General features: G+C 45.8%; 1 protein-coding gene across 2 annotated transcripts in view; it reads left to right on the top strand.

Moving 5' to 3' along the window:
• The window catches only part of SPTBN1 (spectrin beta, non-erythrocytic 1), a 115933-nt gene that overhangs the window by 13596 nt on the left and 75443 nt on the right, over positions 1–26894 (top strand). For both annotated transcript variants that reach the window (XM_068186237.1, XM_068186236.1), the window contains exon 2: positions 19884–20083. In XM_068186237.1, the coding sequence (XP_068042338.1) occupies positions 19936–20083 (148 nt within the window). In that variant the 5' untranslated portion in view covers positions 19884–19935. The remainder of the gene's footprint in view (positions 1–19883; positions 20084–26894) is intronic.

Genomic DNA, 26894 nt, shown 5'->3' with positions numbered 1-26894 from the left:
CTTTACATACAGAGATATTGACGCACATCTCACACCATACTGGTGCTTGGTCGAGCAGTTAAGTGCATTATTTTAATTCAGTAACATCCTGGAGGGATTAAATTCTGCATGCTGGCATTGTTTCCTGAGCAGAGCACACTCACAGGAGATAAAAGAGGTTACCAGGCCTCCCAAATAAGTTAATTTTTATTGTACTCTGTTACATTTGAGTTATGGATGAAGAAGATGGGTGAGCAGTATCAGCTCTGGGTTGTGCATTTCCATGGCTGTGATGGCACTGCCTACTGGTGGCAGTGATCCTGATGCTCCTGCCAGGTATCACCTTCACCTTTCTGTCTGGCATCTCCACATCTTTTGTCTCCTTCCATTTTATTCAGTTATTTTCATTTTCAAATCACAGTGTACTCATGAACCTGTCAGCCTGTGCCAGGTTGCTGCAGCCAGCTCTTGGGTTTTCTCAGATGACTTCTGGAGGCTATGAAAGTAAAAGTATCTGGAATATCTTAAGGGACCTTGGCTTCAGTGCTCATTTTAAATTTACAAAATCCAGATCAGCTTTGGAAAGGTGAGCAAAATTGAAAGTTATGTCAAGAAGAATGCTGAGCGTTGCTCTGGAAGGGAAAGAAAAATAAGTTATTCAGACTTAGGGCTGGCTGTTCTCAGCAGGGCTGAATTGGAGATCCCTTGTTCTCAGCTTGCTCATAAACCATCCTTGATTAATTTAGTAGCAGGTCCAAGTAGGAAGAAGGAGAGGGAGTTGTGCTATAGTCTTGATAAAAGAAAATCTGCCTGAGGAGCAGGCAAGTCCAAGCTGTAGTTCCTGCAGAGCTTCAAACATGGCCCTAATTTTGCTGATTCAGAACCTCTTTTCTTCTAATCTTGGCATGGATACCTGCAGGCAAATTTGTCCATGTCTTCCTTTGTTTGAGTAAAGCAGTGAGGCCTGAGGTAGGGACCAGAATTCCCAGGACACAGATTGGAAGAGCCTTCCTGGGAGTAGGATGTGGGCTCACGTGCCCTGTGATCTGGGGAAAAAGCCCTAAATGAGGAAAAATAAAAGCCAGACAAAGCCCTACAGCAGCATTCCGGGGCTAGAGAATTCCTGTGACCACCTGCTGCTCTTAGGACTCCTCCCAGGATGTTTTGTGGCTGTCCACTTTCCTGTTCCACTTGCACTGAAATAAATGTATGGATGGGTGTGATTTTCTTCTTGGTTGAAATTTTTGTGAGTATTCCCTGGACTTGCAGAGCAGATGATGACTCTGTTTTCCCTCCTCTGACCCTGTGAGCTTTCCCAAAGCTTGGGCAGGGTGAGGAATCCCAAAATCCCTGCTAGAGACACAGCTACTGTAGGCTGACTGTTTGGGAAATGAAAGGAGGGAGATCAGAGTTTTGCCTCAGGCTTGGAGCATTGAAGACCAAATTAATTTTGCTGGGGGTTGTTGGTGTCCAACACCTGTGAAAATGAAACTTCCAGCATTTTGCTGCAGGTAAGTAATTGGCTCTGGGTTGGGATCTCAGTGCTGTTTGCCCCAAATGAGACCTCTAGAGTTACAGAAGTAATTACTTTGGGAGTAAAATGTTGCTTTTGGTATTTTCTGCCAGTTCTGTTGCTAAAAGGAGTGATGGTGAGGCTAAATTTGTACCCCACAGTAGAAGTGGTTAATTAATGTGTTGTTTGTGCTCCCTCAGAGTCACAAATCAGTAGGGAAAGGTTTAACATCAGAGAGGTAAAGTGAAAATGTGAGTATGCATTTCCCCAAGCCCACAGTCTGTCCCCTTGCTGGTTTATTTATTCCCCTGCACAACTGACTCTCCTGTTGGACACTTGAGAGTGGCTGTTCTATTTTAGCTGATAATTTGTCTGTGGTTGGGTTACTCCTGACTGACACTTCCACCCAGGAGCCCAGACCCTCCCCTTGTGCTGGTGGGAGATGAGGTCATGGATGCCTGCTTTGGCCTGGGAGGAGGCTGTGAGTAAGCAGTCATTTTTGTCCTGTGAAATGCCAGCCCTGGTGCCTGGCTGGGTCCGTCTCGGAGGGGAGGTGGGAGCTGGCAGCCCTTGCTCTGCGCAGAAGTCTGAGGCTCACTGTAATATCCTGTTCTCCAGATCCCCCTCCTGCCTGGAACCCACACCCTGCTTTGTTCTGGGTTTGGCCAGCTTGGAGAGGTGCCTTTCTGTGCTACAGCTCTCAGGACAACAAACCCACCCGGTCTCAGCGTGCTCCAGACTGTGGAATTCCAGTGCTGGATGGGGCTGGGGTGGTGTCAAGTCAGTGCCAGAAATGCTGATCCCGAAGGATAAGAAGCTCTAGGGAAAATGGCCTGGTTAAAATCAGTGTTCAGTGTTGCTGTATAGTATGCTGTAATAGCATAGCACTGAGAATTTTGCTGGTTATACCCAGGGTGTGCAACAGAACTGAGCTGCCAAGCAACCCCTCTGTTGTACAGAACCTATGGTAACTTTGAATAGTGTGAAGTTTTAATAGGCATTAAATCTTTGTAAAATACCCAGTACAACTCTTGTGCATCTGCAATTAATAAGTAATTCAGCCATGGCAAAGTCAAGCAAGCACAAATCCCCTTTATACCACACTGTGCCATCTGTCTAATCTATCTGTGTCAAATATGGCTTGTTTGGGTCTTTCCTTCCACAGGCTGTTCTGGGTACATTAAATTAAAATTTGTGGTCAGGGGAATACTTTTCTCTTCATGTTTCTAGCTCAGGTAGCAAACGTTGGTGTTAGTTTTTGTCATGTATTTGGTAAACAAGTATGTGGTAGTCAGCACAAATATCTTTTTGTTGACCAGGGTGATTTTACAGCTCCAGCACCTTTCCAACAATTCCTGTGGAAGAGCTGAGGGAAGGGATCATCCTTCAGGCACTTACAGGTGGATAAGCACCGAAGTGGATCCTGTAGGTTGATCTATTGCCCAGAGCTTGTTTTCTCTTTGTTCTCTGCTACTCTGGGAAGGCTCTGTTTGCCTGGAACTTGCATTAGGATGGTGGAATGTCAAAAAGGAATGTTGAAAAGGACTTGGTTTCCTTTCTGTTCTGTTGTGCCAGTCTCTGTGAGTTGGAAGTGCTGGGGGAATGCTAGGAACAGCACTTGCAGTGGGGCAAAAATAAACTCTGGGATTTGCAGGTAACCTTTTCTTTTGATGTTTTTCCAAAGCTGCTGCAGTGCCCTGTGTTCTTGTGGATTACAGAGCTTGCTGTGCTGGGAGCTGCTGTTGGAGAGAAGGAAGTTCCTTTTGGAGCAGAGCTGGGGGCTGTGGGCATGGATGTATGGCTTGGGTTCTGGTGATTTGGGTTTTACTCCCTCTTCTGCACAGGGGATGCCTGGTTTTGGAGAATGGGGACATTTGCAGAGGTTCCAGAGGGGCTCCAGGGCAGGTGGGCCTGCAGCAGGGATGCTTGGAGGGAGCAGGACTTGTGCGTCCACATGGTTCCCAGGCTCTGGTGGAAAAGGCTCAAGTCTGCTGCTCCTGCCTTGCCTCTTAGTGTCTGCACATCAGGCTCCAGTAGGTGCCAGCCCACTCCTCTGGCTTGGGAATGGGAGATTTCTCTCTGGCTCTGCTATTAAAGCAGCACAGACACAGCCTGCATTCATCATTACCCTCTGGAGTGAACCAGAGCACAGAACTTTTCCTGAGATGCCTGTTTGGAACAAGAACAATCTAAAAAGTCTGCAGTTTTACTTATTCAGTCACATTGCCTCACTCTGCTGCTCACCACCTCCCCTCAGCTTCACTCAGTTTTTTTTTTTTTTGTCTCCATCCTTCACTTGCATGTGCTTTACAGGGAGAGATCCCTGGTCTCCAGACAGCTGAGCCTGCTGTGCAGTGCCATGTGAAGGGAAAGCAAACTCCAGCCGTTCAGGAATTAAAATGGCTGAGTTGGAGTGTGGTGAGTGTTAAGATGGAGTCAACCAAGCAGATCATTCTAGAAATCACACGGGCTGATTTTGCTGTCCCTGGTGAAGTTATGGGGCTTCCCCTTGTGTGTTGTGTTGGCATTGATGGCATCACTAACAGAGATGTTTTATTTAAAATCCCACCTTCAGTGCTTCTGTTCAGCTGCGTGTGGTGCAGGAGTAGGAACCAACAGTGGGATCCTCTGGAAGAGAAAAGGCAAAGCCATGCTCCAAGGTCTGCTTTAACCTCTTGCTGCCAGTGCCTGGCTTTTCATGGAGAGTATAATAATTGAAAAGCTGGCATAGTGTAATCCTGAGGTTTATATTAAAGCCTCTTAGGAGTGCATCATGCATTTCCAAACACTCCCATTAATATATTCTCAGAGCAGAGAAATGCTCTGATCCAGGCGTTCTCTGGGTTTACCATTCCAAATAAAGATGCTTTAATTACTGGTGACCTAATTTGAATATGGGCTGGACTGATTTCATTTAAAATATTAATTGTAGCTCATTGGATTGGTTATGCTTTTGCTTTATTCCTGGAGCAGCCACGATCCTCGCTCAAATCTGTGTGCTGAGGTCCTGTTTTATCCCAATTTCCATCAAAAAGGGATGCAGTGCTGACCTGATCTTTTCAGTCATTTAAGTCAGCTTTTGCATCTCATTCCTCACTTTCACTAGGGCTTCTGCAGTCTGGCGCGTGGGTGGAAGCCACGGAGAGAATGGTGGTCAGGGCTCCAGGAGACATCTGGTCCCATCCCAGGCATGTGTGAGGTCTGGGAGCTGCAGTGGGGCTGCACTTTCCCCAAGGAACTGTTACGCCGCATTTTTGGTAAGGAGGGGAGCTGGGCTTCCTCCAGATCCATGGGAGCTATGAGGAGGAGATCAAAGCACAGCTGGTCTGGAGCAGGGAGAGCATCTGGCCACAAATAATTGTTCCAGCTGGGAATGCCAAGTGACAGTGAATGGCATTTGAAACAAGTGGTGGGGTGGGTCTGCTCAGATCTGTTCCTGGTAGGGGTCAGAGAATTACAGAACTGGTCGCACTTCATTTAAAACAAATGTTGGGTTTGAAATCCTTGCAAAAAACCCAAGTTTTCTGGTTGGTTTTAATTTTTCTGCTCCATGCTCTCATTTGGTTAGGCTTTGAAAGCTTGGAGAATTCGGTTTTGCCTTGAAAGTGAAAGAAGGCTCAGGATTTCCCCCGGCGAGCGGAGCTTTTAGAGGCTGAAAAGGCGACGGAGAGCTTTCTCCTCCGGAGGTTTGTCCTCGCCCAAGATGGCTGTCAGGAAGGACCTGTGGGAGAAAGGCAAAGCAAGAGGGTCTGGACAGCTGCCAAGCATTCAAAAGGGCTGTGTAGTAAACAGTCATTAGGTGGAAAATGATCAGGATTAGCGCTTTCTAAATGGCTCCAGGACTGTTCTGGGTTTTGTTGGGTTGGGGTTTTTTTACTGTAATTCTGCAGGTGTAAATCTGAAATTTGTCAGAATCTGAGGTTTTAAAAAGTAAAAGCTAAAGAAGGTTCTACCACTTGTTTGCAAGCATTCCTTCATAATTATATCACCCCTGCTCTACTTATTCTCCCTAGGTAATGTTTTAATGTTTATTAAATTAAAGAATCATTTAGGTACATGAAATAAGGTAACATTGACATAAGGCCCAATCTGTTCAGGATCCAAGGCAAGTGATCATGGCAAGTGAAGGATGTCTCTTTCTTCCTGTACAGGAATTACTTCATGTATTTCTATGACCCAAGATATTTCCAGGCCTCACTCTTCTGTAATTCAGGGGAAGGTGGAGGCTTTCCATAGAAAGCCCTGAACGCAGGGAGTGTGACTCGAGAAACCAGAGAGAATGGGCAGTTGCTTTTTGTGGCAGATGTTGGCTTGATGGCCGTGACAGAACATGGTGTGAAATGGAGCTTTTCTCTGCTTTCCTCTACTTCTCTACTTGTCCTTTCCTCATGGTGCTTTTTGCCATCTGAATTCCCTTCAAGAAGGGGAGGTGGACACACCCCACCCGTGTGCTTCCTTCAATGTCTCTTTACCCACATTCAGTGTAGAGGCTGTAGTTATCTTGTATGAACTCATGTAAACAGGAATACTCAAACATTTTAAAACTTTTTTTGAGCTTAATGTACAATTATGACTGATAAGGTCGATTTCAGAGCTGTGGAAAAAACATAATCTCCATAGATTTGATCGCAACCCTCCAAATTTACCAGAATAACTGTTTTTTGGGTGGGAACTGAGTGTCTAAATCTGTAAAGAGGTCCTGACCTTTATAGGATCTGTGCTGTGTAAGCCACGTTGTTGGGAAGGATGAAGTCATTTTTCAGGAAGAATTTATCAGCAGCTGTGACTCGTGGGAAGGTGAAGTGCAATGTCAGGTTTTCCAGCCAAATTGAGGTGTGCCTTGGGTGGGGAGAGAGAGAGCCTGGGTGCTTCTTGATGGGTGTCAGAGCAGAAACTCGGTAGTCCCACATACTAGTTTGCAGAGATACAACCTTTTTTGGGGATTTATCCTTCTTTGTAAATGCTTGGAAAAACAATTTCTAAGTGAAATGCACCTTTTTTTGCCATTTTGTGCAGGTGGAAAGAAATAATTCCTGATGTAATTTGAGATGGCAAAACCATTACAGGTCAGTTATGAGAAATGCCAGTGACTTCCTTGTGTTTTCACTTTCATGGTGTTTGCTGTCAGCTGCAGAGTTTTGCACATTTCAAATATTTTGCAGAATTAATTTAATGGGCCAAGGTTCAGAAATCTGGATGGGAACTGAGATACTTTTGCAGGCAGCTTAAGCGGAGTGAGGTCTGTACACTGGGCAAGCAGCAGTCCCCAAAAATGCTGAGCACATGTTGTTTGCCAGAAAATAGGAAAAAAGTTGAAGATTATCAGGTATTTTGAATACTGAGAGACTTAATCATGGATTCTAACTGCTGGGGACTTGGCATGATGTGTGAGGTTTATTTTCTGGGCCATGAAGTAAGAATGAAATTGTCTGATTGCATTTGAAAGTTGCTGGGTAATGAAAACAACAGCCAAGATCATATTTAAATATGAAATGAATATCAAGTGGCATTTATGGAACTCTGTGGAGAGATTGTTACTGAGAGGAGACAAGTGGAGATCAAAAGTTATTGGTTTTTACAGGAGGAATTCTGGAATATTCTTCCAGGATAGCACACATAGTTATCTTATTAAAAACTCCAAAAGCAAACAGGTGATACAAACAATCTGTAAGATCCTGTCCAGCGGGGACAGCTCCATAAATCTTCAACATCTGTGCCCAATTACTGAGCTTCTCGGGGCTTTTTTTTTCCTGTAGTGCACATTTCTCACTATGAACTAATAGTACATAATAATAAAGTGCTGGCTGTCTGCCAGCACAAACAGGGCTTTGGCGAACTTTCCGAGTGTTTGTGGAGGTAGAAAAGCAATGCAGCTGTTGGGCTGGGGCTGTGCCAGCTGAGGATCCATTTCCCAGACAAGAACCTCAGATCAGAATGAAACAAGAATCAGATATTTTACATATCACTGCCTTACGCAGGTTCTTCCACGGTGCTGCCACTGTGGGGTCTGTGGGCAGGTTTTGGGCTGTGCACCTGGAGTGATCACACAGTTCCAGTGTGTTTCCTTCTGGTTCCTCCTGTTCCAGGAGTTGGGTTGGAGCCCTTGTTGTGACAATGCTTGGTACAATTTCCCTGGAAAGTCAATGCAAAGAACCCTAAAGCCTTTGGACCCTTTGGACCTGTTCCCCTTCCCAGGGTGCGCAGGGCGGGTCCTGTGCAAGCCAGGCCGTGTTTAGGTGTGGCCAGAAGCTGTTTGGATCCAAGTGCCAATAACAATAGTTGGGTGCTTTGGAGGAGCCAATGTCATTGGTGTGTTTATTTGCCTGTTTTACTTAGAGAATCCAGAACTGTGAATAACATCCTCTTGTGGCCCCAGGGAATTGAGGAGCCCTTCTCCTTGCCCTGGCTCCTGGTAAAGGCCTTTGGCTTGCTGTGTAGCCAAGTCCAAACTAGAGGGATCAGGGCTGGCCAGGTTTTGTGTCCTGGCTGGACTTGCTGGACTCACTGGGAGTAACATCTTGGGGATGGTGGACATGTCAACACTCCAAGGATTAGCAAACTGACATGGGAAACCTGGAAAGAGTCATCACTCTGTCATATATAAAACGATAAATATCTCTTATCTTACATGAATCAGCACACAAGGATGTGCACTAAAATATTTAGTAAAAAAAAAAAAAAGGACTCAACCATTGTGGAAACATCAAAGAACCAAAATACTGACCCGAGTTATTTAAGACATAGCTTTTTTGGGGCTTTTTCTTCCCATCTATCATTTTATTTCCCAGGGTTTTACTTTCTGGCCTATGCGCCTTTTCCTCCCAGGATGCAAATTGTTTGCTCACAAATGTTCTGAATAACAAATTGACTTAATTTAGATGGCATTAAGACCCTTTAACCCATCTCAAAGGGCAGAGATGCACTGAGGACCTACAGGCATGCATTTAAATGAAGGCAATAATGAGATAGATTTCTTTTTTTTTGCCTGACTATTTTATCTATGCATCAGATGAAAGTTGGAGGGGAAAGGTTTCTGTTAGTCTTGTCGGGAGTTGGCCAAAAAAAATGTGAAGAATGTAGAAAGGAATTACCAGCTGGTGTCCATTTAAATCTTCCATGTGGGCAAATGCAGGCAGCCTGCTTAATTTTACCTATTGTGTTCCTCTGGTCAGTGCCCACTAACCCATTAAACGTTTAGTTTAGAGGAGACCAGTTTGGATGTGGTGCTCTTGATTCTCCTGCCAAGAAGTGGATGATGTGTGTTATGTGTCCCCTAGGGAGGATGAGACACATTTCCTGCTCTTTGGGAAGCTGTGCTTGGTTACTTGAACCAGGAATCTTATTGGCCTGATAGAATCATACCTAACACTATCTGACTTGGTGATTTACTCGTGTGACATCTGACATTTCCTTCTTCCTGGGGAGGGATCCTTTTCCAGACTGCTTTCAGCCATGTTTCTTGTTTAGCATAGCTGAAGATGTACATGTGCATTGCTGCTGTTGCAGGCTGTGCTGATTTGCAGGACAATTCTTAACACCTCTGTTTTCAAGTGGGTGTTGAGTATCAAACTGCTCCATTTCTCAGTTCACTTTCCAACCAGCTCAAATCCAGAGAAATCCTGGCATTCCCTCACCCACAGTCAAATACTGTCTTCATCTCCCCAAAGCAAAAGTTGTCCTATTCTGTTGGTTATTCTGGGATTATTTTCATTTAAGAGAGAACAGTTAGAATCCATATAGTACCTAAAACATATTCCAGTGCAAGAGACAAAGCTTTGCATGATCCTGGCTGTGGCTTGGGCTCCAGCATCTGAAGGAGGTGCTTATTCTGGAACAGGCTTTGATGTGCCTCCTCTGGGACAACCACGCTGTCCGAATCCGAGTTCTTTATTAAATTCTTCTTTATTAGGCCAGCTCTTTGTCCAGATCTCAGGAGCTGATTGAGCATCTCTGGCTATAGCAGAGCTCGCTCAGCGAAGGAGGTCTTGAGAATGTCTGGTACCCGTGTGGGAGCAGGTGGATCATCTCGGCATTGCTGTGGGGTAATTAGTGCTGTCTTGTGTCTCCTCTTAATGAGAGTCTCTGCGTGTCTGGACTTGGCACTGCTCCTTCCTGGTTTGGTGCTGGAGCTGCTGAAACCAGCTGTTGCTTCAGCTCTGTTGCCTTATGGAGGGTGTCAGCAAATCCTTCCCCATTCCTGTGCCCAGAATTTGGTTTTTGTTGTTTGTTTGTTTGCTGATTCCAAACCTGCCCACTGCGTAGAAGGTTATTTACTCTAGGCTGGCCCTTTAAATTGCTTCCCTGCTCTGCCTTTCTGGCTGTCAAGTATCACTAATAAACAGTCCAGAACAAAAGCCTCCACAACAAAACATCCTTTTCTCCCTGGGCGTCTCGCTGGGTGCGGTTTCCACTGCTGCTCTGCAGTTTGGGGGCAGAGCCAAAGCAGCTCAGTCTCTTTCTTCCTCCCTGGAAGTTGTCACCAGGCAGCCTCCCCCGACCGACCAGCAGCTCCGAGCAGGGAGGAGGTGCCTGTGCACAGCTTGTCCTCAATTTCTCCTCCTTGGCTGGGAGTGATGGAGCCTTTCCCTGCCCTTACATAAGACACTCCAACACGGAGGAGGTTTGACTAGGCGTAGAGCAGGGTAGCTTGACATTACTCCCTGCTTTTGTGCCCTCTTCCTCAGGGACACTCCAGGATTGCTAAGCCGTGAGTGTGCTCAGCCTCCCACGGCTGCCTCTTGTTCTGGCTGTGCCTTGGCTCAGCACTGCGGCATGACCCAGGTGGGCGTCGCAGCCTCCTCCCTGTGGGAAGGAAACGGGAGCTCGAAGGGGTGCCGGGAAGGGAAGATGGGCAGAGACTCCGGCTCACTCCCACTCATCCACAGGTTGAATGCCCGTTGATTGGGCCGGGACCTTTCGGAAGGGTGGGTGTGGAAGTGGAGAAGGAAAATAGAAGGGCAGGGGAGACAGCAGTTGGCTGGCTGGTAAGCCAGGCCTGTTTACTTGGCAGCCCTCCTCCTGTAAGGAGGTCAGAGCTATCACATCTCTGCTCCGGAGACAGACTGCAGGAGCAGGAATGTGCTCCGGATGGAAGTGTGTCAGTGCCTGGAGTCAGCTTTGTAGCAAGGGCAGGCTCAGGGGTGCCCTCCTTCTAAAAGTAACCCAGGGCCATCATTTCTGTGTGAGACCGCCTCGTGAGGAGTGGGAAGTGGGGCAGAAACTCCAGTCCCAGAGCCATGGCACAGGGCCTCCGGTCCTTTTCCCACCCCCCCAAACTTGGCTGTAGCTCTTAATTTGAATTAATACAACAGATGTAAACCGATATTGATGAATTGTGTAGTCACACAGAGGCTGTTGCAACATTTCTTGAATGACCCAGTGATGTCTGAGTTGTCCTTTTTTTCCTGAGAAAAGTTGTCTTGTGTGTTGCAAACTAAGGTGCTGTGTCCATGATGCCCCTCAGCCAGGTGCCACCTGGCACTGCCAGTTTGCTGCCCAAGCAAACAGTGATGTCACTGAGGGCATTCAGGTTGCCTGGGACTTCCTGCCAAGTGAGGGTCATGGCCAGGGTCAAGATGTGAAGCTTTTCCTGCGCCGACAGCAGTGCCCTCATCCAAAGGAGAGCCAACTGTCTGGCAGGCCGGAGGCAGCAGGAGCGTCTCCGCTTTCAGTCCTTCCCTGACACACAGCGGGTTCCCGAAGCTCAGAGCTCTGCTTCTCGTAAGCTGGGTCATGAGAGAGTGAAGACCAGAAAATGGGGAACTCCTTTCTGAGGTCACCTGGTTTTTATTGGAACTCTGCTCTACATGAGCGCTTGAAAATACTAAAAAAGACTTTTTTGTTTTGTTCTGCTGAAGAAAAAGGTAAATACCACTGTAGACAATTTCCCTGTATTTTCACATTCTTTTGGTGAAGGTCAGCCCACAGATAGCTTCTAGAACAGGGTGATACTATATATTGTCCTTTAAATGCTCAGTGGCTGTGGAATGAATTTTTTTAGGTAGTTTCTTTGGAAATGTATTCATAAGTAGTGAAATACATCAGTTTTCCTTCCTGCCAGAAAAGTTGTCCCTGGTGTCTTCCACCAGTCTATCCACAAATACTTCTTAGAGGTGTTTAGAAAGTGGATCTTTGCCTTGCTCCGTGATCAGGATGGCGAAGGGTGAAACAACTTTACAAGGTGGTGTGGTGAAACAAGGTCTTGGTCTCCTCCGTGGTAGCTGTGAAATGGCTGCGTTGTGCTAAAGCTGAGGGATGGATCAGAGTAAAGGTTATCTTCAGTGAGAGCCTATGTCAGAAAAGTCCTTCCTGTACTTCTAGAAGGGACTCAGCTGACCTGGAGCCTTTTTGATTCCAGCTCCAGTTAATTTCTTCTTGTGGATTTCATTTGGGTTCAACCCAGAGTACACTTTGTGGTGTATACAGACAATATATTGTTAATCCTACTCAGATTTTTAATCACTTTATATTTAATTTACCACCATCAGAATGTTTTTGCTATTACTTTCTTTTATTTATCAAAAAGTTCAGGTAATTCTGTAGTCAAAATTTCCTGTCTAAGAATTCATAGTAAAATAAGTGCGTGGGCTGTAAGAGCTGAAGGGCTCTTGGCCTGCTGGCAGTCATATTCCCCAGAAAAAGGAGTGGCATGCCAGCTGCTGACCCCACAGATCAGAGCACACAGGTGCACCAGCACATACTGGCTGTCTTGTAAAGCCCTCACAACATTCAGGATGCTATTCCAGTCCCGAGCAGAACATAATCCCTCGTTTGCTGCTCATTCCTTACTTTCCAAAGTGACCAGCTGCATTTGCACCAGAACAAGTCTGCAAAGTCTGAAGAGCAGATTCAGTTAAAACTCATGAACTCTTGAATTTTCTTCCATTCTCCCTTGGCCTAGGCTTTGGAAAGGGCACCTTCTGGATTGGTTACCCTACTCAAAAAGGTAGCTCTTTCTGAAAATGGGTGGGAAATCTAGTAATTGGAATGTAGAACTTATAAATAATGCAGGAATGGAGGTGGAGAGAGAAACTGCTGTGCTGAGCTGGTCCCCCAGGTTTTTTCCAGCTAAGCCATATGCATGGACATTCCCAGATATTCTTATAATTTCAGGGTCTGTCTTTCACTGACACAGGAAAGACTAAGAGGATGATGAAAGTGTTTTTTAAAAGCAAATGACCAAGAGCTGCATGGATTTAAATCTATGGGAATTTCTTTACTGACTTACTTAGAAGCAGAAAACTGGATGGTGGGTTTAGAAAATCCCAGGCTGATGGTTCATGAGATTGTCTGGATCCTGAGTTACATTTCTTTTGGCTGTGTTGGATACAAAGGTGGTTTGTGAGTTGGAGTGAAGCTGTACTTAATTCATGGATCTCACTGGAGCAGCCATGGACTATCTCATGATGTCCTTAGTGGAATTGAACCAAGCTCTTCCTGCTTTAAAAGCTACCTTGCCCGGCAATGCTTGTTTAGGGAAAACCACAAACACATGATGAAAGAGGTTGAGTACTCCGTGTTTTGCTTACAAACTAAATAAGGAGTTTAGATCTTTGAGCATTCTTTGAGCTGGGCCCAGTATGTGGAGTTTTATTCTCACAGCCCTTGTGGGTGTTCCTGCTCTGTGTGTCACTCCAGGCCCTTCTGGATCCCAGTAGACTTTCCCTTTCAGTAGGGATGCAGGAATGCTACTCCCTAGGAGCTGCTCATGGCTGAGACAGACCCTCCCCTCAGCAGCTTGGCAAAATGTGTTTTACATTCTTTAAAGTGATGAGGGGAAAAGGAAGGGCAGCCCCAGAAGGAATTTGTTGCCTTCTCCACCCTGAAGTGTTGTGTGTGATAAGTTCAGTTCTGCTTCAGTTCTACTCCTCTTTATTAACTTCTTTCCAAAACCAGCCACTTTCTACCTAAAATGTCCAGATTTTTGCTGGGTTAGTCTGTTCATGGTTTGTATATAGTTGGTGGTGGGGCATGGCCTTCTTTAGAGGATGGCTTAGAAGCAATATCTATTCTAGGATGTTCCACAGGGAAATACAGAAGCCTAGAGAATCTCACCCCACAATTCCTGTTTTGTGTCTTGCCTTGGATGAAATCCATGTGAAGCCTCCTTCTACCCTCTTGGTGTTTTAAGAAGGCTCTTCAAATAATGTTGTCACATCTTGGGTTGTATCCTCAGCTGGATGGAGCTACCTCAGATTACAGAGGACAAATTTGGACCACATATATAAATTAAATTATTCTGGAGTCTCCAAGATAAAATGTTGGAGTCCAGATCTTCTGGGTGATGTATGAAAAACTGGCTGAAACATTGTTCCAAGTGTAGAGAGTATCAGACCAGAAGGTTTTAATGGTCTGTGCTGGCACTGAAAGGTTTGAAATAGAGATTCGTGTTTTTAAATAACCTATTTTCAGCCATTTTGAGTTTCTCTGTTCCCTTGGTTGTTGGAATCCTTGTCCCATGTGAGGCATGTGGTGCTGGGAGTGTCCTATCACCCCTTCTGACAGCACTGGGAGCTCCAGTTCAGTGAGGCTGTGTCTGTTTTCAGGGAGCAGCACAAACACTTTCTGAAATTATTTCAGTGCTTATTTAATTATGTACCCATCTCCCAGCTAGAGCATGATATCCTGGGGGCCTCAGAAGGAAAACAAGAGCCTGGAATCCACTCTTAACTGCCTGGTCTTTGGAGTGATGGGTTATCTGAGATGTGGGAAGCAGACCTCCCTCGTGAAGGACGGGCTGCCCGATTTTAGTGACCTTTGCATGCTTTTCCAGCCTGTATTGGGAATAAAGAGGCTTCAGTCTTGCCTTGTTTGTGCATTCCTGAAGTGCCCCACAGGCTGATTATGGCATTTGGTAGCACAGCCTGTCCCCCCTTTGCTGTGACCTTTCAGGGTGCTTTGGGCTGATGGGCTCCACATCCTGGAGCATGGACAACCAGAGGAGTCATCACCACAAAGTGGTGAAGGGAAGCAAAGACAAAGATATGAAGCGCTCTTGGGCTGGAAAATGCAGAAACGGTATGGTTCTGTTTGTGGAAGGAAAGATGGGACTGGGAGAGGGGATACTGGAGGTCAAGGGAATTACAGCCTTGCTGAGTTATTGCCTTCATTATTTTGGGATTGGTTCAGCAGCTGAAACAAAAAGCCAGAACATAAATGAGTGTGCTGCCCTCTCTGCCCTGTCAGGACAGGGGAACTCCTGTCCCTGGAAATGTGCTGCAGTTCAACAACACAGGAGCTGAGCAGGGAGAGAGCCTGGAAACACCTCCTTGGGCTTCAGGCTGAGAAATGGCTGGAACTGGGACATGCATTTTCCAGTCTTTGTAAGATTTATGCTCATGACTTGATTTTCTCGATCCAAGGGTCCTGTACAACTCTTGAGTTTCTCCACAGTGTATTGTAAATACTTGCAGAGTTTGACCTGTGGGGATGTTTGATGTGTATGTTCATTTGGCATCCAGCCCTGAGCCTCTCCCAAGGTGCCCCTATTGACTCTGACCAAGCCACTTTCCCTGTGTGGAAGCTTAGGGTGAGAATCTCACCCTGTTGGGGGTGACAAGATGTGGGTGGACCCTGAGAGTTCAGAGGAACTTCCATTCTCCAGTTTAAATATTGGCTCAAAATGACATTTTAAAAATTATTAAATGTCTGTTGTGCTGCTGTTAGGAGGGAGCTGAATGTTGCTCAGAATAAATGCAGTTTTAAATGCAGAATAAATGCAATTTTATCTAAATTTCCCTCTTTTTAGTAATAATCATTGCACTAAAGTGAAGAGCTGGACTGGTGAGATGGGCTGAGGCATCAGCAGGGGAGAAGGACTGACTGGGAGGGAAAGTATCCTGCAAAGAGGGTAATGGAATGGCTTTCTGTGCTCATCCAGCCTTGGTTTCAGAGGGCTACCAGAAAGGGGGCAATGTGTAATTTTGGTTTCTCGGAGGTACTTATCTGATCTGTGGGATCAGGACACCATTCTCTTTGTCACAGTGGTTGTGTCTGTGCTTGTCACCAGACCCATGTGCTCTGGTGACCTGGAGATGGGAGTGTCTGTGTCTCCTTTTCAATCCTGTCACACGATCAGTGGGAGTTAGAGATGAATTTACAATTTATCTTTAATGCCAGGAAAGCTGCAATAGGTTGGGCTATGTGTTAGCCAGGGAACAGTATTTACATAGATCATGAGACCATTTGGGGATTGCCGTTCAAACTATATTTTCTTCATTAACAGCACCATAAAAACCGCTTGACAATCCTTAGTTAGAGTAACATGAATCTAACTACAACTTAGCATGTTTCCTGGAAGAATAGTAACTCTTGAAAAAAACAATGTTTGCTTTAAAGATAAATGTAACTATTAGGAAGTAATTCCAGATGTGTGGTTATGGCAGAATTTCAGGGATTATAGTCATAGCTGTTTAGTGAATTACATGATTGCATTTAAGAGTAGCCAATGAATTTTTAAAAAATTAATTCATTCTTTGGAAGGGCTGAATAAAACTGTTTGTTTTCTATTATCTGAGAAACAAACAGAGCAGAATCTGGTCTATTTATGAAAGTAAACACAAAAAGTCTGACCCCTGGATGTGGCCTTTGAAAACTGTCTGAGAAAACGCTCTTCCTGGTAGCTGATTTTTTCTTCAAGCCATTTCTTCTTCTTGAAGACAATGCCAACTTCCCCCCCCATATTATGCAATAGGTTTTAAGGAATGCTTTGAAATGAAATAGTTTGATCTCTTTTGTCTCATGAGGTCGTCTAGCATGGTATCCATGGCAGAATGCAACAGAGTTATATTTTATCAATGAGGAAGAAGTTTGGGAATTTACAGATTTTTCTCGAACCATGGTGGTGGGCCTGCAGATCCAGGGCCAGGAGCAGTTCCATGCTATTTATTAGTTCACCCCTGTGCCTGCTTATCCCTGGAATTGCCTGCTAACATCTCTAAGCCAAGTGCAGCAGCACTGGCAGATGAGTTTAAGAGGGTGTGGATTAACTGAGAAAACCCAGTGCCTGCTTTCTCTGGTTTTAAGCGCTGTATGTCATCCTAGAGTGAGTCTGAATTGTGAATAGTAAGGGAACTGTGACCTGCCATTTCTGAAATGCCTTGTTCCCAGTGTGTTTACCCAGTCCTGAGAGTGGGTTGGCTTGCAGGATGCTGCTTGGGATGTTGGCAGCTGAAATTCTGTCTCTCTGCAGAGAATGTCATTCTTTTATTAGAGGGGTATCTCAGCTCAAAGCCAGTCCAGGATGTTTAAATGACAAAGGCTGTTCCTGCTGGAAAATGGGCCTCCCTCTGTCCCTGTGCTCCGTGGTGATCTCTCTGTGGATGTTGGTGGGTGCTTCATGCAGAGGCTTAAACTAAATCTGTAAATATATGTGTGTTACATGTCTGTGTGTGCTACACACACACACAGAGGGTTTTCAGCATGGTCCTTCAATTGCAGGGCTGATTTCACAGGTAGATTATATTCAAGGTCATTAACAGTGACCTCTGCTGCATTAAGGGCTCCAGGAAAATTCGGAACTGTTTTCCCGTTACTCCCTGAGCGGTTGCTGGTGTTGTTCATGTCAGATCGGGACACCCTTAATGTAGACACAGTATGTGCTGCTGTAGCTCATCCCAGCTCCTGGATCTCATCCCTGCAGTCAGGAGCCTGCAGGTTTCTGCCGCGACTCGTGGACTCGTGTTTATCTTCCCTCCCTGTTCCCAGAGGCACCAGTGGGTTGTGCTGTATCAGAGCTGCAGCAGGACTCAAGAAAAGCTGTTTTCCAGCAGAGGCTGAGGGCGGTGGCTGCACTTTGTAGCTGGGTCTGTCTCTGGAATCAGGATTCTGTTGTGCTCTCCTCACCTTGCTTTGCTGCAAGGTGCTTATTTTTATCCCTGCAGCTTTTTCCTGCTCCACTGTCTCTGTGGTGGGGAGCTGCATCCCAGAAAAGGGAGCCTGATGTCAGGGAGCGAGGCGCTGCTTTTATTAGAATCAGAACAAGGGATGCAGGTTTTCTAGTCCTATAGGTGTGGGATAACAGGCCATTTCATGCTCAATTTAGTTTTATCTGGGATAGATTTTGCTTGTGTGATGCTCAGGATACGAGAAGTGATAAAGCAAAAGTTGCAGTTGAATTTATTCTGGATCAGGTTGCGTGTGTTTCTAAACAGTAGTGACACAGAAATAAATTAAACCCCATGGCTTATTCCGTCCATATTAAATTACACGTCACTGCATCCTGATTTTGGGTTCACTGATTTTTATGGTTAGAGCTGCAGCTTTTCCAGTGGCACATCTTCTCTTACTTGAGCACTGGTGAATATAGAAAAGATGGAAAATAATGCTGTCAACCAGCCTGTTCCCACTCGTTGTTTATACCCTGGCTGCTCCGTGGATTTAATTGGAATTAACCCTGATTGCAGCCTGTGTACAGGGATCAATGGGAGGTTTTTGTCTAGGCCTGATGCTCAGTGAGGATCAGCTGGTGAGTGCTGTGCAGAAACGCGGCGAGTGGGATTTAATCCTTCCCCCCGTCTTTGCTCCATGCTTTTGTTTGTTCCTAGCGGCAGGCTCCGGCCGGAGCGGCTGATCCATCCCCAGCTCCCGCGGGATGCGCCGCGGGAGCATCGTCCCCACGACCTTCCCCAGAGCCAGTTCTCCTCGCGTTCCCTCGCTCTGTTGGCAGCTTCCCATGACTAAAGCGATTCCTTCCCACCTTTCGTGAAGGTTGAGCACTCGCGCTCAGCCTTCGGTAACAGCTCCTTATGTAACAGCCGCCCCAGCGCGGCTCCGTTCCCGTTTCTGCGCCAGGCACTGGGATTTGTCCGCGCGGAAGCACGGGACGGACCTGCCGTGGGCCGGGGACGGGGGCCAACCAGCCGGCTCTGGTATCCCAGGCCCGGACGGGGAATTAACGCCGCTGTGAGCCGCGGCAGCCACGCCGTCTGTCGCGGCGAGGTGGACCGGTGTGGCGGCGAGGTGGACCGGTGTCGCGGCGAGGTGGACCGGTGTGGCGGCGAGGTGGACCGGTGTGGCGGCGAGGTGGACCGGTGTCGCGGCGAGGTGGACCGGTGTCGCGGCGAGGTGGATCGGTGTCGCGGCGAGGTGGATCGGTGTCGCGGCGAGGTGGACCGGTGTGGCGGCGAGGTGGACCGGTGTGGCGACACGCGGCTGCCGGCAGGGGCCGGGCCGGCAGGTGGCGCCAGCGCGGCGGGCGGGGAGGGCCGTGAGGGGCAGCCCCGGCCCCGCCGTGAGGGCGGGCTCGGCCTCACCCTGAGAGGCGGCCCCGGCCCCGCCCTGCGCTCCGGCCTGCCAGGGAGCGCGCTTGTGGGGCTGATTTTTTTTTTTTCTTTTTTCTTCTCTTTAAATTTTATTTTAAAATAAGAAGTGAGATAAAAGAGAAAAAGGACAAGAGAAGCCCCGGGCGGGGCGCCGTGAGGGGAGCGAGCGTCCCGCCCAGGTAAAAGGGCGGCCCCCTGGCTCCCCCTTGCCCCTGTATTTAACTGCATTTCTGGTAACGATTGCGCTTTGTAAAGGTAAACTGTGTGTTTCTGTGTGCCAGAGGAGCACCCTGTGCTCCTCAGGGTCTCGCTGAGCACTGAAGGGTGAAGGGGATGCTCAGCGCTGTTCCCACTGGGCTCACAGCTGTGTGTAACCTCCCTCCTCCTCCTCCAGAGGTGTCTGCCTCTCTTACATCTAGTACTGATAAATACATGGAAATCCTAATCAGGAAACAGAATAAGTATGCAGAGAGCACCCTGAAATAGGAGAACCTCACCCCGAGGGTTGTGTTGGTGAGTGCCATGCTGTTCCTGTGGAGAGTTCAAAGTAATGCATCATTTAGTTGGTTTTATCTAGATTAGTTCATAAATAAATTGCCAGGATCAGTCACAAAGTCAGTATTTGCATGTGGAGACAGAAATATTTATTCAGACATGTTAAAAGGCTTCTGCATGTCAAATGCTTTTGCAGCTTTTTGAGAATTTGTATTTTTTCCCATCAGTTATTTGCACCATTTTGTAAAGGTATGGAGGTCATCTTGGTGCATGAAGATTTTCTTAGCTGAGTTATCCACAGCTCCATATGCTTTAGGCAACACTCACAGATCTCTAAAGCCAATGGTCTGCTTTTGAAAATGACAGTTGTGGAAGTGATTTGCTGCTCTATTCCATCTGCGTTCTGCTTTGTGAAGCTGAACATGACAATCCTGGATGTGGGTATGCAGCAAAGCTTCTGGCTTTGGTAAAGCACTTAGTTTTTTGAGAATATTTGTTCTCTGAAGGAGATATCTCCTGTTCAAGTAAAAGCGACTGATTTTTGAAATCAAGGCTCCTTAGCTTGCCCTTCGCGACTTTCTTCCAATATACGTGCACCATCTAAATGATTATTTTTCTGTGTTTTTCTTTGACAGAGGGTTTTAGGAAGAATCTGATGGTGAGGGGAGGCTAAGGAGAAGACTCAGGATGACGACAACGGTAGCGACAGATTATGACAACATTGAAATCCAACAGCAGTACAGCGATGTCAACAACCGCTGGGATGTCGACGACTGGGACAATGAGAACAGCTCTGCTCGGCTGTTTGAGCGCTCCCGCATCAAGGCCCTGGCTGGTAAGCACTGACCTCGGATTTAGGAAAAAAATAAAGATGAGTAACAAAGCTCTCCTTCAATACACACCTTCAAAAACACATCTGGAAGTGTGCAAAGCATCTCACTAGTCCTGGAAAGAGGAATGTGGTAGGTGGAGGTAGTTGTCACTCAGTAATGAATGATGGGACAGTACATTCTTTCTGAAATACTTGCTGTCTTCTGCTGAATTCCACTGTCATCAGCAGAGAAATGAAACTGGATTGGATCTTTTCTCATTTGAAACAAGATTGTGTTTGATTATTGCATCTTAAAGGCTACACATTAATCGTATTTGTTTATAGAGCAAGGAGATTATGTCATGTCCTCTCAGCTCTGAGTCACTGCCCTGCAAAGCAATTTTTATGCATTCTGTAAATGATTTCCTGGCTTTTATGGTAGCATGCCCACATTTCTGACCTCTGAACAAAATGTCTTGGCAGTGTGGGATAGGCACAGAAAACAGCTCAAAACTATGCTGAGCATTCTGCTGGTGAAATCTGAGCTCCAGGAATGGTTTTAAACCTGACACTTCATAAGGTGTTGAGACAGGTTTATTAAATCAGCTGCACTGAGACAAAGGTATCTCCTGTTCCATTTGTGATTCCAATGGGGCGGGGGCTGGAGTGCAGCATGCCCTTTCTGCTCTCCACTCCAGCCGTGGAGATGCATCAGATGCCAAACACCTTTACGTGTCAGGCACAGGCCAGGATCAGGTGTGGAGCTCAGCAACAGGGAAATGAAGTAGTTCATGCAGGTGGGCAGAGAACAGATCACATTACTCTTCCTGGAGATAGTATTGCTATTGACTTAATGGAACTGCTCACAGGGAGTGGACGTGTGTTAAATTTTGCTGTTTTTAATTACAGCGGTTCCCATCACAGTGTGGGATTTAGGATGATAGGGAAAATGCCTTCCCTGGGCAGGGCTGTGCCGAATGGGGTCAGAAGGAGCTTGCTGGTACCTGTGGTGATAGACAAAATGAATCTCAGCTTGGGTTGCTTCATTTTAATAGTTTACTCTTGTTTGAGGAAGAAACTGTGTTTTACTCCTGCCACGTTAGTGGTTGTAGGTTGTATCCTGTTCCTTGGGTGGGAAATGCTTTTAGTACAAAGCTCATGAGCCATGTTTGGGTCCCAGATCTCACCTTACTGCAGCTGCTTGTTCCACTTACTTTTATAGCAAGCAGAGCTCCCCACCTGAGTAATGAATAATAAACTTGAAACTCTTATTTCAAGGAGAAGTAATGTAAGGAAAGTACTTGAATTATTTAGCTAGCCTAAAACACATAACCATGTCAAAGCAAATAATTTTGCTGAAGATTCAGATCTTAAACATTTCCCCCACAGTATGGTGTATTTATTTTTCTTCTGAATAAGCATTACTCATAGTTATTTTAATTTGATACATTTCCATACCTGTAATTTTCTATGGTTGGGGCTGAGAATGCTGTGTGCTGCCAAAACTTGGCTTAGCATCCTGCATTGCTGCAGCACTGCTTGAAAGCTTAATCATGGTGCAGGGAGAGAGGAGTGAAGAGAGGCTTGTATTTGAAATCCACGGTTATAGGTAAAGACTGAGCTATGGTACTCCTAGCACTGTTCAACCTATGTTTTCAGATATGCTGTCTGGTGGGTAATCTTCCCTTGCATCTCTCCAGAAAGACACTTGCAGGTCTTTAACAGCTGCAGCCTGGAGCTGGGCTGGCAATAATCTCTGTCATTGTCCTCTTTCAGTGGGAACAGGCCCTTTCTGGAAAGGTGTTCTCTGATTCAGCTGCGTGTCACAGGACTGGGCACAATGACCACTGGGTGAAAGCCTGGTGCACACACAGTCAGCTGGGTGATGTCAGGAGGTCCTTCTGGGCTCTGCAACCCCTGTGTTTCACTGGCTGTTGCACCATCACTTTCCTCTGCGTGAACTTCACTGCTCTCTGAAGCAGTTGCGTACCGCCTTTGGGTCTGGATTTACTGAACAACACTCCAGCTTGACTTGGTTGAGCGCTGGCTCCTTGTGGGCATGAGCACCTCCCCACCTCTCCAAGACTGGGCATCCTTCTGATGATAACATTTCTCCAGAGGTCATGGGTGGGCTGTATCTCAAGAGTACCTGCGGCTGTCCCCTTGCAGTGGGTCAGTGATAAGATATAACCAAAGACTATCAACATTGTGCAGTCTATGAAATGCTCATGCATCATTATCCCCTTGTCCTAATATGAAAGATTTTAAACGAACACACCAAGCACTGGTTGTGTTCACTGAACACACCAGGCACTTGAATTTCATCACCAAGATGCAAGCTGCTGTATTCCAAAGTAGAAGAGCTGTGGGCATGTTATGCTGCCTGACTAATGGATCTGTATTCTCTGTGAGCACAGGCATCTTCTTTCCACACTCTTCCACAAGCTGTGAAGTGCCTCTTTGGCAGAGCATCCATCTCATGTTCATTCTACTTCACTGTAATCGAAGTGAAACTTATTTCCTTTAAGGTAAAGTAAGGTAAAGAGTGAAGAAATAAGAAGTGAGGTTTGTAGCCAGAGTCTGATACTCCACTGTAGGAAGAATCCTGATGGCCCCAAAATTCCATCAGGATGTTGAAATATTTAAACAGCAAAGACAGGAGGTGGTGGTCAGAATAATCTGTGATTGGAGCAATGTCCCTAAGGAAAGCTCAGGTAAAGCAAGTATGATATAATAATAGGAGAAAACCAATGTTGTTAGTACAGCAGCTGATAATTGATGTTATTAAAGCAGTCTGTGTACCATGAAAACCGGAATGCAAAGGGTTGTTTTGGTTTAAAACCAAGAAATCACCTGGGAACTCAACTTTCAATCAGAATCCAGATTTGGAGGGATATGCAACCAGATTGGTTGCCATTCATGTTGAGCTAATTCACTCTGCAACTGATATGAGAAGAAGGTAACTGATCCCTTCTTCACCAAGTAAGGTATCCCACCAAAGGAAATCATCTTTCACCTGTCCTTTTTCTCCGTGGTTCTTTAGAAGGTCTTGCTGGAAGACCAGGTAATTCTACCTGCTCTGTAGGAGCCAAAAAGATATCATGTTTGTGTAAGATTCTTCATTCACAAATCCTCAAGGGTTGGATTTCGTCTATCTAGGACCATTAGCTAACAGGATTTGTTGTGCAGCTCCTTGGTGCATGAAGCTCTTGCAAAAATCCTAAGAAGCAGTTCAATTGTTCAGCAAATTTTTTCACACTCAGCCTTTGGGCTGTGAGTTTCATGTGTGCCATGCTTGCCAGCTCAGGTGCTGTTTTCAGTAGTGTGAGAGTTGTCACCTCCAAAACTTTCCATTCCTTCAGTTAGCTAATTCAGTATTAAACTTGGCTGCAGTTACTTGCTTTTCTGCTAATTTATATTTTGCCCTTTTATCCTCTGGGTTTATCCAAGTGACCAAGAAGGTCTGTGACTCAGCTCTCTGGCCCATGAATTAAAACCAGTTTCAAAGTTTATGAAATGAGAGGACTTTCCTAGTGTGAGCAGGAGTGCATTCCTTTTCCAGCTTCACCCAAGTGGCCGTGCGTAGGTCGGGGCACTCACTGGTGTTGCACGACGTGATGCATGGTGTTCATGAGCCTTACAGAGCAATCAGGAGGCTGCATTTGTTGTGCAGCTTTCCTTAGTTGCCCAAAATAGGCTTGTCATTCATGCCAGTCACTTAAATTCTCCCAGCAGCAAGAGGGGAAAAAGCATTGAAATTGTTCCTGAAGTTACGCTATTGAAAAGTTTTTCTTTTTAATATAGTGGAATAGCCATTTCATAAGGTTAAAAAAATTAGAGAAAACTTCCAGTGGGAAAGTTCTGGGTACCTATTGTGGGGCTAATTAGCCCCTTGTGGCCCTGATATTTGAACTATTCCCCCCACAGCTCCAGTGCAAAGAGTCAGCAGAACAACCCCACAAAGAAGTGAAAAGGTAGATTCTGCTTCTAGTGCTCTCCAGGTATCACACACCTGCCTGGCCCTGCTGTTGAGCACCTCTCTCACAGCGAAATTTCTGTTTCACTCTGAGCATACAGAATGAAGTTTCAGGTCTCAAACCAATAAAAAAGGGCAAAGTGCAATAATTTAGAGCTCAAGAGAATAAACTTTGGATTTATTCTTGGCTTTGAAAGAGCATACTGAGAATAAGCTCATGCAGGGTGTTTCCTATGTATCCTGCACCTGAGCTATCCAGGACTTAAAAATCAGTCACTAATTTTAATAGCAGCAAGTGATAAGAAAGGCGAGCTCAGCATTATAGTGATGCTCGTAAATCAACCTGAAAGGGCATGTGAAGGATTCACTTGAGACTAAACAGAAATATAAGACTTAGAGCAGTGAAATCTGCTCTGCACTGGTGTGGCCGAGCTGGTTATCAGCTCATGGGTTTGTTTAGAGCTACAGGCCTAATGCATGCATACCCAGATGAGCATGAGTTTTGCTCAAATAAAAGTTGATGGAATTATTTCAATAAAAGCTTTTCCACCCTATGCTTTTCTGACCCTATGCTTTCCTTCTGGATTTTACTTCTGTAACAATTTCTTCTGTCATTTCTGACCTTCCCAGAATCCACAGAGATGGTTGTTAGAAGCAGCAGTGTCATTTGGTGTGTTGTGTGTCATGCAGGCATGAAAGGAAGGAGGAGGGCAGCAGAGAGGCTGCTGTACTGCCACATGTCACCTGCGGTGCTGGCTGGGACTGCTGATGCACACTGTGCTCTTATCAGAGAGCAATGAAAAGCTCAGCCCATCTGTCACTGTGCATTAATGCGTTGGCTTTCAAAGTTGCCGTGAAGAACTGTTTCTAAAGCAGATAGCAAAAACCAGAGGATAAATAATACTTTGTTCTTAGTGGGTTTATTTTTGAAGATTATCAGTAGACTGACCCAAAAAGAAGAGCCAGTATCTCTGTGAAATACAAAATAACTTACAAGTAGAAGCAAACAATGTATTCGAGGATCGAAAATGTAGCTTGGTACACAGGTCATTTGTATCTTGCTGTTGTAACAACGTGATCTTTGGTTTCAGTTGGGCACGGTTTGGGGGTTTGCCCTCTCTCTCTTTAAAATCAAAGAAGTCATGTTGCAAACTACAAGGAGGTGTAAATCAGGTTCTTGGTAGTTTGATTAGATCCCTGGCCTTGTGTAGCCTTTTGAGTAGAGAGCCAAGCTCCTGAGAAAAGAAGTCCTATTGAACGTACCTTAGGAATTGTCTGGAACTACGCGTGCTTGTCTGCACCATGGACAGGATTTATGAGTACTTAGTAACGGAGTGGTGCATGACAGTGGTTGCATCCTGGTGAATGACTGTAATCTGGCATGCATTGTTCAGGCAGGATGAGCTGGGGCTGGAAAAAGAGGCTTATTGTTTCTCTGGGGACAGAGCAGGATAGGAGCAGTTCTGGCAGCCCCACTCTGGAAAGTCTGAGTGCTGCTGTCATGTTACATCTCCACTGAAATCCTTTCAGGACTAAACACTGTTGAGGTGGACACGTATACAGGAGAGCCCAGCATCTTGCCAGCATGAGCCTTTGTTGATTGATCCCTGAAACTTGTAATTCCTGTTCATTAAGCTGGAATCCTGGGCTTCCAACTCCTGGGCTGGAATACAGGTCCATATCTGCTTCTCATAGTTCCTTGAGGAGAGCTCCAGGCATACGCCACTCCTTATGCACAGAGGACTCTGTGCTTGGACAACAATGCAGTAATTTAACAAAATAAGGTACAAGAGAATTCTGTGCTCTAGTTAAGCTTAAATAGAAAAATCCATCTGTACCCGGAGGAAGCCAATGGAAATCTGATGCATGTGTGCTGACTCTGTGTGCATAGGGATATACTTTGGGATATACTTTGGGATATTACTCATGAAATGTGTATGGAGGTAATCCTGCAGTAGGTCAGTCTGCGTGGTCATACCGGGGCATTTCGATACTGTGGCACTGCACTGACTTCCAGAGTGAGCTTCCTTAGGTGGGAGCTATGCCTTCATTCCCAGAGCAGCACAGCAATCTGCTCTCCTGTCTACTCCAGTTTTCCCCATCCATTCATCCCCATGGCATGAGTGAAGAGTAAGAGCACCAGGGAACGTGCTTTTGGCTGCCCCAAAACACTGAGCTGAGTGGGAGGCAGTGTTCAGCATCAGCAGGGCAGGAGTTGTGATGGGGGGGGTAAAGAGCTCTGGCTGCAGCAGCTGCTCTGGGAAAGGAAAAATGCTCCCTGGGAGCCATCCTCTGTGGAGTCAGTGAGAGCTGAGCCAGGCACTGTCTTAAGTCTGGGATAATATGCTGAAGTTGACAATTTAGAGGAGACCTCCCAGCCAGATTGTTACCTGGTATAAACTGGATTCTCTCCTGGCTTCTCTGAGGCCATGCTGTCTTACACCAGCTGGGAACCTGACCAGACGTGGCCCTTCATGGGAAACCTGAAGACTGAGAAGGCTACAAATGTTCTTTGTTGCTGGAGTCAATATTTTAGGGATATTTAATAAAGAGAAACCATGAGACCCTTCACTGTGATAATGAGATTGTTTTTAGATAATGTGCTGAATAATGTTAATGGAAAGGATTTCTTCTTTATAGAAACTACATGCCAATATTGGCAATATATATATGTTTTAAAGTTATGACTTCTCTCAGGGGTGAGCTTAGCTGTGGATGAATTTCAAAACCTAGTCATGAGTCTGTACTTCAAAAGAAGTCTTTCCACAAAAAATGCGTATGCAGAAGAGAATGTTCTCGTCTCATGTCTTTAGCATCTAACTAGCAATGTTTCTGTATTTATGTTATTTATTCAGCCAA

Source organism: Anomalospiza imberbis, chromosome 3, assembly GCF_031753505.1.
Source record: "Anomalospiza imberbis isolate Cuckoo-Finch-1a 21T00152 chromosome 3, ASM3175350v1, whole genome shotgun sequence".
Classification (NCBI taxonomy): Eukaryota; Metazoa; Chordata; class Aves; order Passeriformes; family Viduidae; genus Anomalospiza; species Anomalospiza imberbis.
Note: the sequence above shows the minus strand (reverse complement) of the source record. Positions and strands in the feature narration are given on the sequence as shown.